The sequence below is a fragment of the Vulpes lagopus genome, chromosome 7 (genome assembly GCF_018345385.1).
Source record: "Vulpes lagopus strain Blue_001 chromosome 7, ASM1834538v1, whole genome shotgun sequence".
Taxonomy (NCBI): Eukaryota; Metazoa; Chordata; class Mammalia; order Carnivora; family Canidae; genus Vulpes; species Vulpes lagopus.
The window spans coordinates 116808419-116822067 of record NC_054830.1 but is presented as its reverse complement, the minus strand read 5'-3'; the positions used below and the strand labels follow the sequence as shown (position 1 = coordinate 116822067).

Below are 13649 nucleotides of genomic sequence, written 5' to 3'. Positions count from 1 at the left end.
GGGTTGGGAGTTGAAGCCTCACATTGGGTCTAGAGATTACTTTAAAAAAAAAAAAGTGCTCGTTTTTGACCATAGTGCAGATATACTCAAAGTTGTATTTTCAGTAAGTATTCATTTCTTGTATCCAGACTCGGGAGCTTAAAGAGATGGAGGCCAGTATTAGAAAGGTGTATAATTAGATATGGAACAGTGTGTAGTTGTGGGGAGTTGGGAAAGAGCAGAGAGGATGGGCCAGGCTAGAGCCAGCACGCAGGGAGGATGGAACGGGAGGTGAGCGAGGCCTGCGGCAGAAGACCAGCGTGGCTGGGACGGACACCTGTTTCTGAAAAGTAGAGGAAGATGACAGAACTCTGGCAGGTCTTGGCCCTCATCCAGATGCCGCGGTCCGATGCCCAGTGGACACCATTGTGGGCCCTGCAGCAGGGCCGTGACGTCACGGAGGCCGGCCCGGGAGGATGACTCAGGCATTGGTGTCCTCGGAGGCTTGCAGAGGGACAACCCGGCAGTCACTGCTGTGTGTTCAGAGGTTGGAGGGAAAATCTGCAGCTGCGGCTCTTCTGCCCTGGTGACTTCATCCTGAAGCAGTGACAAAAGCCCTTTCGGGTTGTTTTCTTTTTCTTTCTTTTTTTCTTTTTCTTTTTTTCCCTTTGTAAACATGAGCTAGTTGGAGTTGAGTTTCTGTCCCTTCAGAATCAGAATCCTGACTATTATTTCTTTCTTGTTTCCACTGCATTTATTTATTTTTTTTTAATTTTTTATTTATTTATGATAGTCACAGAGAGAGAGAGAGAGGCAGAGACACAGGCGGAGGGAGAAGCAGGCTCCATGCCCCGGGAGCCTGATGTGGGATTCGATCCCGGATCTCCAGGATCGCGCCCTGGGCCAAAGGCAGGCGCCAAACCGCTGCGCCACCCAGGGATCCCTCCACTGCATTTATTACTAGTATAAAAAAATGTTGAAAAGAAATTCATTCTCAGTTCTCCAATGGCTCTCATCCTTCCCTCTTGCCCACACAGCTCCTGACCCATTTCCTCAGGGCCAGTGCAAAACCAAACCTGTTCACTGCTGTTTTCACAGAAAACAGCCAGTGCCAGGGATGTAGGGAAGAAGGTTAGACGAGGGCGACAGGACTGCCCAGGTTCCACCCAAGGGTAGGCCAGGTGGAGATTCACAGAATTCAGACGAAAGGGCTGGTGGCCTCACAATGACGTACTCTAACTAACGTGGGCTGGAGAGGAGATAGGATAGCCTGTAAGAGGCTTTAGAGGACATCTCATGGGCTTGTGTCAAACCCCAAAAAACCGACACCAGGAGAATGGGGAGACCAGGGAGGCAGTCTTGCGGAAAGTTTCACAATTCTCCCATGTTGGGAGGTATGGAAAGTCTAGAAGGCATCAAGAGCTTCACTCATTTTGACAGAAAAACTTACTCAAGTGTTGGGAAGTCATAATGAGAATCCTGACAATTAAATGCCTTTTTGGAATTGAGTTGTCTAGGCCTTGAAAGAAAAGAGTGATTTGGGCAAACAAATTAGGAGAAGGTGGAAAGGTGAGAATGACTCACATGACTGGTCATGGGACAGATACATGTCCATTTTATTTTTATTTATTTATTCATGAGAGACACAGAGAGAAAGAGGCAGAGACACAGGCAGAGGGAGAAGCAGGCTCCCTGTGGGAAGCCTGATGGGGGACTCAATCCCAGGACCCCGGGATCCCGATCTGAGCCAAAGGCAGAAGCTCAACCACTGGGCCACCCAGGTGTCCCATAGTTGTCTATTTTAATGCAAACAGAGGGGAGCTCTGTGGGAGGTTTAAAGAGGTGTGTTGGGGCCGGTTGGAGGCCTGTGGTAAGCCATTCCTCCGTGCCTGGTATTGCAATGGCACGCAAGCTGTCACTCTTAGCTTTGGCCATGTGCTTGGGACTCAGCAGAAAGAGTTTCCAGCTGGCAAAACCTCTCCTATGCAGTAAGATACTCTCTTTGCTGTTGTTCTTCTGGGTTCTTTTGGTTTTTTAGAGCTTCCTCACGATACGTTAGATATCCCTTGCTAACAATAGACATCTGTTAGATCTAAAACTAGATTCACAAAATCCCTCCTACCCAACTCCATTTCCTCTTGTGTTCCCTGCAGTTGTTGGTGGCAGTCCTAGCTCCTCCATCCCCCAGATAACCTTGGGTTATTTTGGATGTTGCTCTGTGTTGCTTGTTCTCTGCTCCCTTCTGGTGTTATCTCTGGATTGTTCTCCCATGCAGTCTCTCCTGCTTCTTGCCTTCGCACTCAGCCCCCACCCCCACTCCATGCTCTGCCACTGATGAAGTTTAATCCTCCCTAAGTCTGTAGCTCTTCAGGCCCTCACAGTGGAAGTGTGGGAAAAGGTGGGCCCTTAATACCCTACCGTTTGACTCCTTCTGCTTAAAAATATTTGCTTTATCCCTGCTGCCAACCAAAAGAAGTCTAAAAGCAGCTGACTCTTATTAGGAATCAAACATTCCAACAACAGAACTGCCACTTGTTTCTGCTGCCTGTACTCCAAAGATCAAACTGCTAGATTTCCTGGTGCATGTGTGACTCTTCCTTGTCTGCATGTTTTTGCTGCTGCCTTTCCTCATATTTCTGGTGGAAATATTTCCTCATATTTCCTTTCAGTACTTCTACAAGTCTTAGTTATGCTGACCCCACTCAAATATCAATCCTTCCCCGATGATGGTTGCACAAATACAATGTCTCCTTGGGTAGAGAGGTAGAGAGATGACTACAGTGTGGTAATGGGTGGGTTTGATTTTCTCCATCCAAAGGAACTGATCTATGTAATTATTTTTATTTATGTATTGATTTACCACACAAATAGCAATACAATGTACACTCCTGGTTTCTGGCCCTGAAATGTATTTCTGACAGTGAAAAGAGAATAGAAATACTGCTCCCCCCATACCTGCACACAGGGTCATACTTATTTTCTCCACAGATCTCCTCTGATTCTCCTCTTACCTCTTAGATTTCTGAATTCCCAAGGTGCTGTGTGTATGATAGACATCTGTTATAAGCTGTATCATGCTTTAGGTGCTAAACCAAAAATCCCAGTAGGAGCTGTCCTTGGATACGGCAGCACCTGGCAGGATGGTTGTTATACAGCATAGGAACTCAAACATTTGAAAGCAGGATATCCACCTATTTTTATGATATATGCTATATTATACATCTTTTTTTTAAAAAAAAGTTTTATTTATTCATGTGAATAAATATTCACATGTGAATATTCACATGTGAATATGTGAATATTCATGAGAGAGAGAGAGAGGCAGAGACACAGGCAGAGGGAGAAGCAGGCTCCATGCAGAGAGCCTGACGTGGGACTCAATCCCGGGACTCCAGGATCAGGCCCTGGGCTGAAGGCGGCGCTAAACCACTGAGCCACCCTGGCTGCCCGTATAAGGATATTATTATTATTTTTTATTATTTATTTACGATAGTCACAGAGAGAGAGAGAGAGAGAGAGAGGCAGAGACACAGGCAGAGGGAGAAGCAGGCTCCATGCACCGGGAGCCCAACGTGGGATTCGATCCCGGGTCTCCAGGATCGCGCCCTGAGCCAAAGGCAGGCACCAAACCGCTGCACCACCCAGGGATCCCTAAGGATATTATTATATTTTCAAGTGTTCAAAGAATAATACAGTGCGTTAAAATTTATAATGAACTCAGCCCACCTGTCCCATTCTCCGGCTGCCTCCCCAATAGCTTCTTCTAACTGTACCTGATTTTAGTGGCAGTGGTTACTTCATTATCTGTAGAAATGTTTGTATCCTGCTCTTTCTTGCTTATTAATGTTAAACCTTATCTTTTCACTTCCTGTTTTGATGGAACATAGGAGTCCACTCGAACTGCCTCCCTGCCTCCCTCTGCCTACTCCTGATGTTAAGTGGGCATTTTCGTCTTTCTACGTCCTACTTTCTCTTTTATCTCTTTAAAGAATACATCAACCTCCATTTGGTGAAGAGCCAGGGCACAGGTTTTCTCGTGAGAGCTTGGGGCTGTGGTTGGAGGGAGGTGAACGAGGGGGTCAGGAGCCGAGGAGGGGTGAAAAAGGCAGATCACCAAGTGCCTTGTAAGGACCTGGGACTCAGGGAGCATTGAGGAGGCAAGGCAGTTTCCCTCGCCCTAATACTGTGAGCCGTTTCATGGGTGCCATCTTCTTTCTCGAAGATGCTCATTAGGAGGCTTGGGCGTTTTGTTTTTCTTGTTTGCTTATCTTAAGTTTTCTTCTCTGAATTCAGTTTCCTAAGGAGTTTACTTTCCTCTTGGTTTATCTCGGTCTTTTCATTCAGAATTCAGGCTTTCTTCAGAGCACCTGGGTGGCTCAGTTGGTTAAGCTTCTGCCTTCAGTTCAGGTCATGATCCCAGGGTCCTGGGATCAAGCCCCACGGCAGGCTCCCTCCTCAGTGGGGAGCCTGCCTCTGCCTTTTCCTCTGTCCCTCTCCTTTGTTCCTGTGCGCTCTTTTGATCTGCTCCCTTTCTCGCTCTCAAATAAATAAAAATCTTAAAAGACTTCAGGCTTTCTTCAAGGGTCTGGCAAATCCTCTCGCATTTGCAAAGATAAAAAATTTAACACTAGTCCTCGTTAAAATTATTACTGTTACTCTTTGTGCCAGGTATTCCTCTAGGCACTTAGGAAAATTTTTTTTTTTTTTAGTTTTACCCTTTATTATTAAGAATGTGTAAACACTGCTTTGTCTTATGAGTATGGGTTACAAAATGTCTAGTGAAGGCAATTTGGCCATGACTATAAATGTTTTAAATTGTGTGTATTTTGACACAAGTGTTCCATTTCCGGGAAGGTACCTGCGAATAAACTGACACATAATAAACATTCAGGGACATTTGCTGCAGCTTTATTTGTATTGGTAATAAGACTGAAATCCACCTAAGTGCCGGTCAATAAGGAACTGGTTACATTATAATTCATCCATTTCAGTGGAACTCTATGCAGTCACTAAAAAGAATGAGGAAGCTCTGTGTGTACTGATAGGGAAAGAACACCAAGATATATGGTAAGTAAAAAGAAAAGAAAAAAAAAAACAAGCTGTATGACATCATGCTGTCATTTGTGCTTAGAAAGTACATATGCTCATGTACATAGAATCTTGCTCGAAAGACAGGAACTAGGAACAGCGTAATAGGTGACTGACTCTTTGGAGACAAACAAGGATAGAAGGGAGATTTGTTGTTTTTTATTTGTAATTTTTTAATTGAAGTATAGTTGTTGCACAATGTTATGTGAATTGCAGGTGTATCGGCTAGTGTTTCTACTGGTCTAGACATTATGCTGTGATCACCACAGGTGTAGTTACCATACAGTATGACAGTACCAGGGACTCTATTCCCTATGCTGTACCTTTCATCCCCCCTGACTATTTCACTCCATAAGTGGAAGCCTGTATCTCCCACCCCTTTAACCCCTACTTTGCCCATCCTCCTATCCCTACCCCTCTGGCAGCTCTCAGTTCTCTGTATTTATGGGTCTCTCTGCTTTTTGTTTGTATTTATTCATTTGTTTTGTTTTTTAGATTCCAAATATAGGTGAAATCATAAGATAATTTGTCTTTCTCTGACTTATTTCACTTAACATAATACCCTGTTTTCATTCTGTGTATATACTGCATCTTCTTTATTCATTCATTTATCAATAGATGCTTGGGTTGCTTCCATAGCTTGGCTGTTGTAAATAATGCTGCAGTAAACATAGGGATGCACATATCTTTTCAGATAGGTATTTTTGGTTTCTTTGGGTAAATACCCAGAAGTGGAATTACTGGGCTATGTGGTATCTCTCTTTTTAATTTTTTGAGGAACCTCCATACTGTGTTCCACAGTGGGTGTCCCAAATTACATTCCCACCAAGAGTGCATGAAGGTTCCCTTTTCTCCACATCCTCACCAACACTTGCATTTTTCTTATCTTTTTGAGTCTAGCCATTCCGACAGGCATGACATGGTAGCTCATTGTGGTTTTGATTTGCATTTCCCTGATGACTGCTGATGATTAGGCACATCTTTTCACATATCTGTTGGCCATATGTGTATCTTCTTTGGAAAAATGTCTCATCAGGTCCTCTCCCCATTTTTCAGTCAGATTGTTTTTTGGTGTTATGTGAGTTCTTTATATAGTTTGGTTATTAACCCCTTATTGGGTATATAGTTTGCAAATAGTTTCTTGCATTCACTAGATTGCCTTTCTGTTCTGTTGATGGTTTCCTACCTTGTGGAAAGGCTTTTTATTCTGGTGTAGTCCTAATAGTTTATTTTTGCTTTTGTTTCCTTTGCCTAAGGAGACATATCTAGAAGAATGTTGCTAAGATCAACATCAAAGAGATTACTCACTATGTTTTCTTCTATGAGTCTTATGGTTTCGGGTCTTACATTTAAGTCTCTAATCCATTTTGAGTTTATTTTTGTATATAATGTAAGAAAGTGGTCCAGTTTTTCCAGCACCACTTATTGAAAAGACTGTCCTTCCCCCATTGAACATCCTTGCTCCTTTGTCATAGATTAATTGACCATATAAGTGTAGGTTTATTTCTTGGCACTCCATTCTGTTCCATTGATCTATGTATCTGTTTTTGTGCCAGTTCCATACTGTCTTGATGACTACAGCTTTGTAGTATTTCTTGAAATCTGGGATCCTGATGCCTCCAGCTTTGTTCTTCTCTGTCCAGGTTGCTTTGGGTATTTGAGGTCTTTTGTGGTTCCATAGAAATTTTAGGATTATTTGTCCTAGTTCTGTGATAAATGCTGTTGGCATTTTGATGGGGATTGCACTGATTGTGTAGATTACTTTGGGTAGTGTGGACATTGTAACAGTACTCTCTCAGTCTGTGAGCACAGGCTGTCTTTCCATTTGTGTCATCTTTGACTTCTTTCAACAAAGCTTTACAGATTTTAGAGTTCCATTTGTCACTTTTGAATTGTGTACTTCTGCTTCTAGTATTTACTCAGAAATGAATATATAGATAGATAAATAAAATTTAAAGTTTCTAGACAAAGATCTACTATATCAGAATTGTAGATGAAAGACTTTTTCCTGACTTCTAAAAATCTAGCTTGGGAGATTTTGCATTTACTTTGCAGTTGGAGAGGCTGACAGGTCTTAGAGAGGCCCTGGTCCCCTGCACCGACTCCTGCACCTTTGCACCCCTTTCTGTGCCCTTCTTTTGGTTACCATGATGTCTCAGTTTGTCTTGTGGTTGCTGCCCAGCCACCCCCAGAGCCCTCCTCTGTCCTTGTGGCCTGTAGCTTTGTTCCCACACATTGCCATCTGTGCCTGCTAGCCAGCCTTGAAGCCACTAAGCAAGCAGCATATCAAAAACAAGGGTTTGGTGGGACGCCTGAGTGGCTCAGTTAGTTAAGCATCTGACCCATGATTTCGGCTCAGGTCATGATCTCAGGGCCGTGAGATTGAGCTCTGCTTTGGGCCCTGTGCTCAATGGGGAGTCTGCTCAAGATTCTCTCTCTCTCTCTCTTTTTTTTTTTTAAAATTCTTTTTTTTTTAATAATTTTTATTTATTTATGATAGTCACAGAGAGAGAGAGAGAGAGGCAGAGACACAGGCAGAGGGAGAAGCAGGCTCCATGCACCGGGAGCCCGATGTGGGATTCGATCCCGGGTCTCCAGGATCGCGCCCTGGGCCAAAGGCAGGCGCCAAACCGCTGCGCCACCCAGGGATCCCTCTCTCTCTCTCTCTTCCTCTGCCCTCACCCCCCCCCCCACTCTCTCAAATAAATGATCTTTTAAAAAAAATAAATAACAGGGATTTGGTGCCCCAGGTCTTGGCTTGTCCAGGGTGTACCCTAGTTTCCAGTACAGTACACTGTACTGTGACAGACCTGGTGTTTTTTTTTTATTTTTATTTATTTTTATTTATTTATTTATTTTATTTATGATAGTCACACACACAGAGAGAGAGAGAGAGGCAGAGACACAGGCAGAGGGAGAAGCAGGCTCCATGCACCAGGAGCCCGACGTGGGATTCGATCCCGGATCTCTAGGATCGTGCCCTGGGCCAAAGGCAGGCGCCAAACCGCTGCGCCACCCAGGGATCCGCGCTGCACCACCCAGGGATCCCCGCTGCGCCACCCAGGAATCCCGACAGACCTGGTGTTAATCACAACAGTCTCATTTGTAGGATTTTATCTCTTGGAGATCCTCTGGTGAAACATAACCTGTCTTCTAGTCACTTCCAAATCTCATTGGTCAAGACTGTGGTTTCAGTATATGGTGATCAGGGACTTTTTTAAGTGGCAGTGGATTTAAAACTACCCTTACCCATACTACCATAAGGGAGTTGATGACATTTTTTATGCTTTAGCTTACACCGATTTCACTTGAAGGTAGAGTTGAACACAAGGATTCACCACTGTGATTAGAAAAGGAGCACAACTACCTCGACTGAACCATAGGAGGCACTTGTTTTCATTTACCTGAGACGCCACTTAATCACTCACCTGAGGCACAACTTAGTAGTCATTCTGCCCAGTAGCTACTTACCTTGACTTGCTTGGGATGATGGCTGAGTACAGCTCATTCTCAGCACAAAGGACAAAGGACCTGGGAGATGAAAGTGACAGGAGAAAAGATAGCTGAGTTTACCTTAAACTCAGAGAGACTCTTTCCAGGAAGAATATAAGAATTCTAATTCTGAAAAATTGTGAAATCTGAATCCTCTCATCCTCACTTTAATAAGGTCTGGGAATTGACTCACACTGCACTGTCGATAAGGATTGTCCAACCCGTTTTTTATTTATAGATTGTGTAACAATGTGGGGCAGTGTCTCACTGAAACCAGTACTTCCTATTCTGTAATAAAAATGCATTCCCCAAACAGTAACTTCAGGCTTGGTTGGTAGAAGCATGACTGCCTCATTGTTCTGGAATTCCTACTGAGAAGCTTTCAGGGCTGATGAGTGATACTTATACTGGGTTAGAGATGGGAGAAGAAATAACCTGCCAAGGCTGAGCGAAGGTTAATCCTGTATTTCCAGCATCTATTTCTTCTAAGTATTCCTAAAATTGTCATTCATTCATCTGTGTCCCCTGCCCAGCTCAGCATCCTGCTCTGCCAGCAGGTCGCTTCCAATAAACATTTGAAAGAGGAAGGTTAGAACAAGCTGCCACTAGAACCACATCTAGTGATCCTTGAGAAGTTAAGCACATTTTGCAAATACTGAATACCAATGTTGATTGTTGGGCGGGAAAGAGCCTTTGCCATCACTGCAGTTAAGAGTGTCAGACAAAGACAGGCTCAAGTGGTGTTGTGGAAAGTAAACACTGACCTCACCAGTAGCGCAGGAGAGCTCACCGAGGATGACATGGACCTTTATGCAGAACCCATGCCTGTATAAGATCCCACACTGGTTGTGAACAGACGAAAGTATATCAGAGATGGAAAAAAATACAGCCAGGTCCTAGCCAATTGTCTGGACAACAAACTCCATGAAGACCTAGAGAGACTGAAGAAGATTTGGTCCCACATAGGGCTGCACTACTTCTGGGGACTTTGTGTCCGAGATCAGCTCACCAGGACCACAGGCTGTTGTGGCTACACTGTGGGAATGTCCAAGGACAAATAAATCTTTAGGCCTTGTCTATTAGTAAACAGAGAGAGAGAGAGAAAGAGAAGGAGGAAGAAAGAGGAAGCTTGTTCTTTTGGTTTTGTTTTATTTTGTAAAATTTTCTTGCAGTCAATGTGCCTGAAAGGCCCTTTCATCATCATCATCTTCTTCCTTCTTCCTCCTCCTCCTCCTTCTTCTCTCTCTCTCTTTTTTTTTAAGATTTTATTTATTCATGAAAGACACAGGCAGAGGGAGAAGCAGGCTCCATGCAGGGAGCCTGACGGGGGACTTGATCTCTGGTCTCCAGGATCAGGCTCTGGGCTGAAGGCGGCGCTAAACCGCTGGGCCACTGGGGCCGCCCTATTTTCTTCTTTTTTAAAGAAAAAAAAAAGGAAAATACTGTGCTTTCTTTATTTTCATGATTTAAACAAGACCTGTTATTTCATCTCCCCTTGTCAGTGAGTTCAGCTTTACTGACAGTAACACTACAGTTTCTGAGGGGCCTTGAGGAACCCTTCCATCGTCCTCCCACACTGCCAGTCTGTTTGGATTCTACATAGTTCATCCTGCTGCCACAAGACCTCAGGGATGAGGGGTGCTTGTGGGAGTTCTCTCTCCTCTGTTAGGAATTGACTTGCTTAATTTTCCAAAGCATCTTTTTAAAAAAGATTTTATTTATTTATTTATGTATGTATGTATGTATGTATGTATGTATGTACACGCAGAAGCAGGGGGAGGTGCAGAGGGAGAGGGAGAAGCAAACTCCCCGCTGAGCAGGGAGCCCGACATAGGGCTCAATCCCAGGACCCTGAGATCATGACCTGAGATGAAGGCAGATGCTTAACCGACTGAGCCACCCAGGCGCCCCCATAGCATTGTTAAGTCAACAAAACTAAAATTGAATCAGCCCATACGTGAATTTCACTTCCTGTTGAGACACTGCCAGATGAATCCCCCATCCATCAACACATATAAATGGCCTCTATGAGCCACATGCTGAGCTGAGTGCTGTGGAAGAACACAGAAGTTCCCTGTTTTTAAGGAATATTTTCTGGTAGTTGGGTACTTCAGACATTTGCCCAGAGCTGGGGGTACCGTAGCTCGGCAAGGCCATGCAGCAGTAGGGCTGCCTCCAGAGGGGCACCTTTATATGAGTGTATCTTGGTGGGAGAGCTCTTTCTCAGGACACAGAGGTGATGTACAGGATAGCAGTGGCTCCAATTCCTGCATAAAATTCAGTAAATACATAAATAAATGCTGAGTGGATTTTTGAGGGTCCACACACACTCTCCTTACTTAGAGAGGGCCTCTCAAGTGGATCAAGTCTCATGCTTTTGAAGAACAGGAATAATGTATGTGTCTTGGGGAGCACAGATAGGCAGAGAGATGCTCTAAAGCCCCTTAACTATTCTAAAATTATCCACGTCCATAAATTCCACTCGATGCCAAAATTAAATAAAATTTTCTATTTCAAACCAAAGCAGTGTTTTCCTATTAATATTTCAAAGCCTTCCATGTGCCTTTTGTCACATAATGCAGTTCAATTACAGACTGAGCTCTTTTCATGTATGTAAGTGCTTCTGAGCACTTTGAGAATTGAAGAAGTGGGAGGTTGGGGAATATTTACACACTTAGGGAAAAAAGAAATGCTGACTGCAGTGTAAGAACATCCACTGTCTATAGGGGCTGGTCTGTTAATTGGATATTTTGTCAGATTATTTGGTCTTGATTTTGACACTACTGCAGTATTACTGGTTTGGGCTAAAATTTTCCTATACTGTGAGAAGTGGTAAGCAAGAAACCACAAAGCTTCACCTAACCAATGATGTTTCCTGCCTGTGAGGTCATTTGCAGGTAAAGACATCCAGTGGGTGGTAAATTAGGATTAAAATTAGCCAAACTGTCATAGCAATGCTATCTTCATATGTTTTCCTTTATGTTCCACCGCCATGGAGTTCTCACATGCTCAGAAATATGTCTTGTGAATTCTGTGCTTTGCAGCCTGATACAGAAGGTCTAACCCATGTAAACACCATGGGTTCTCCTTCTGTGTTCCTTTCTCTCCTCTTTCCCATACTGGAATCAGTGTCCCCAGTCCCTAAGATTGAGGGAACTTGGCACCTGTGTCCACCACACTGGTTACCTCCATCCCTCACTGGTCCAGTGTGCAAACGCTCCTGACTTGCTTTCCCCTCTAGTCCTTCTTTCCCCAAAGTCAGCCCTCATTTTCTAAAAGCCTGTTCATCATGATTATATCCCAGCACATACCTAGACCCTGTGGTCAGTATAAAAATCAATAAGATCCTCACCCCACCCTGGAGCTCTCACACTGGAGAGCTGGTAAGAGATGGAGAGACAAGTGGTTGGGGGTAGGGGTGGGTGGAAGGCAGAGGAAAGAGAGCACGTGAGGACAGGTGGGTACCCAGAAGCCTCCTAGAGGGACAGACGTGAGCTTGAATCCCAACTCAGATGCTGGTTCTGTGAACCTGGGCAAGATGAATGATATCTGAGAGCCTCAGATTCCAGACTTGTTAAGAGGAGGGTAATAATTCCTACCCAGCCTGGGTGGCTGCGAGAAGCAGATTAGAAACTTTAAACTGCTTAGAGAAGTGCTTGGTTAAAATATCAACAACTCAAAGTGGGACCTATATAACTCCAACAGTGGGTGGTAAATGACACAAGAGAAATGCAAACAAAGGGGTGGGGGCTCCTGGCAGGAAGGCTCACACCTGGCAGAAGGCCACGTGTGAGCGTGTGTGCTGAGCAGGTGTGCAGGGGCCCTCCCAGCATCCAGGTGATCTGTCGCCAGTGCGCAGCTAGCAGGGCAGAGCCGAGCATTCCCGCAAAGCCGGCCGTTTACCTGCTGCAGCAGGCATGACCTGGAGCTCATGCCCTTGAGGGGCCAGCCAAGAGGCTGCAGAATGGAGATCTGGAAAGGGCACAGTTGTCCAAGTTGACTTCAGCCTGCTATGGGGATTGAACATCATTCCGTTCTCCAGAAAGCAAGGGGTTTTCCTCATTTTTCCTTCCACCTCCTTCCCCGGATGACTAAGGCCAAGCGTTCTTCTCCTCTCCTCTCCAGCTCCGAGGCTGAGAATGGTGTGGAGGACAAAAAGAAGATCTGCAAGTCGCCAACAGCCCAGTCCCCTAGCCCATCCAATGAGGCCGAGTCCTCAGACCAGAAGAGACTCCTTTCCTTGCGGTGAGTCCTGGCCTTGACACTTTATTCTTTTGGGCCTTTGGGAAGGACAGGTTGCTGGGAGGAGCTCGTGTTTCTAGTTTTTGGGTGGCTGTCAAGAGTATGGATCTACTAGAGGCAAATAAGCCCCTGAGAAAGAAGTAGGGTGTTTGATACCCAGGCACCGATGCTTGCCTGCCTTTCTCATCTCTTCCTGGCAGCATTTCCTTCTTTCCTGCCCTAGCCCTACTGCAGAACATCTGCCCCCTTCTTCAGGGGCTGATCTTGCTCCCTGATAAAGCCAGGACAGCCCACTGTCTGGCATAGATTTATGAAGCAGCTGGAGAGGCTGGCCGGGGTGCTGGTGAGGCCCGCCCAGGCTGGAGTACCTGCCCCGCCTCTATGCGTGCACACCTGCTGTCTCACTTTCCTGGCAGCCAAGAAAAAGCAGAAGGGAACCCTGCCTGGGATCCCTGGGTGGGATGCGCATGTCTCGTGGAGGAGGGGAGCTGCCTGCTTCCTGGGGACTGGTGCCAGGAGCCAGCATCAGTTTGGTCATGAGCCTGGGAGGGGACAGGTAGTTTCGAGATGATGAGCCACAGTCCCTGGCACACTCAGAGACCCCAGTTACATACTTTCTTTCATTGGAAGGAAGATGTAGGAACTTCAGGTTGCTTTTTTACCCCTGAAAAGAGAATGGTTATACCAGCAGTCAGTTACAGGGAAGTGTGGCCAGGGGTCTGTACCGATCGGCGGCAGTGACTACCCTCTTCCCTGTTACTGAAATTGTCAGAACTGTACCTTCTGGGTCTTCTGGCCCCTGCTAATGGGTAATTAAGTAACTCCTGCCTTTCCCCTTCCTTCCTGGC

The 13649-nt window shown here is 45.2% G+C and overlaps 1 protein-coding gene and 1 pseudogene across 4 annotated transcripts in view; both read left to right on the top strand.

Annotated features, from left to right (window-relative positions):
- The window catches only part of GRAMD2B (GRAM domain containing 2B), a 111256-nt gene that overhangs the window by 70991 nt on the left and 26616 nt on the right, over positions 1-13649 (top strand). For all 4 annotated transcript variants that reach the window (XM_041761367.1, XM_041761371.1, XM_041761370.1 and 1 more), the window contains exon 2: positions 12685-12804. In XM_041761367.1, the coding sequence (XP_041617301.1) occupies positions 12685-12804 (120 nt within the window). The remainder of the gene's footprint in view (positions 1-12684; positions 12805-13649) is intronic.
- Positions 389-9749, top strand: LOC121494553 (annotated as a pseudogene).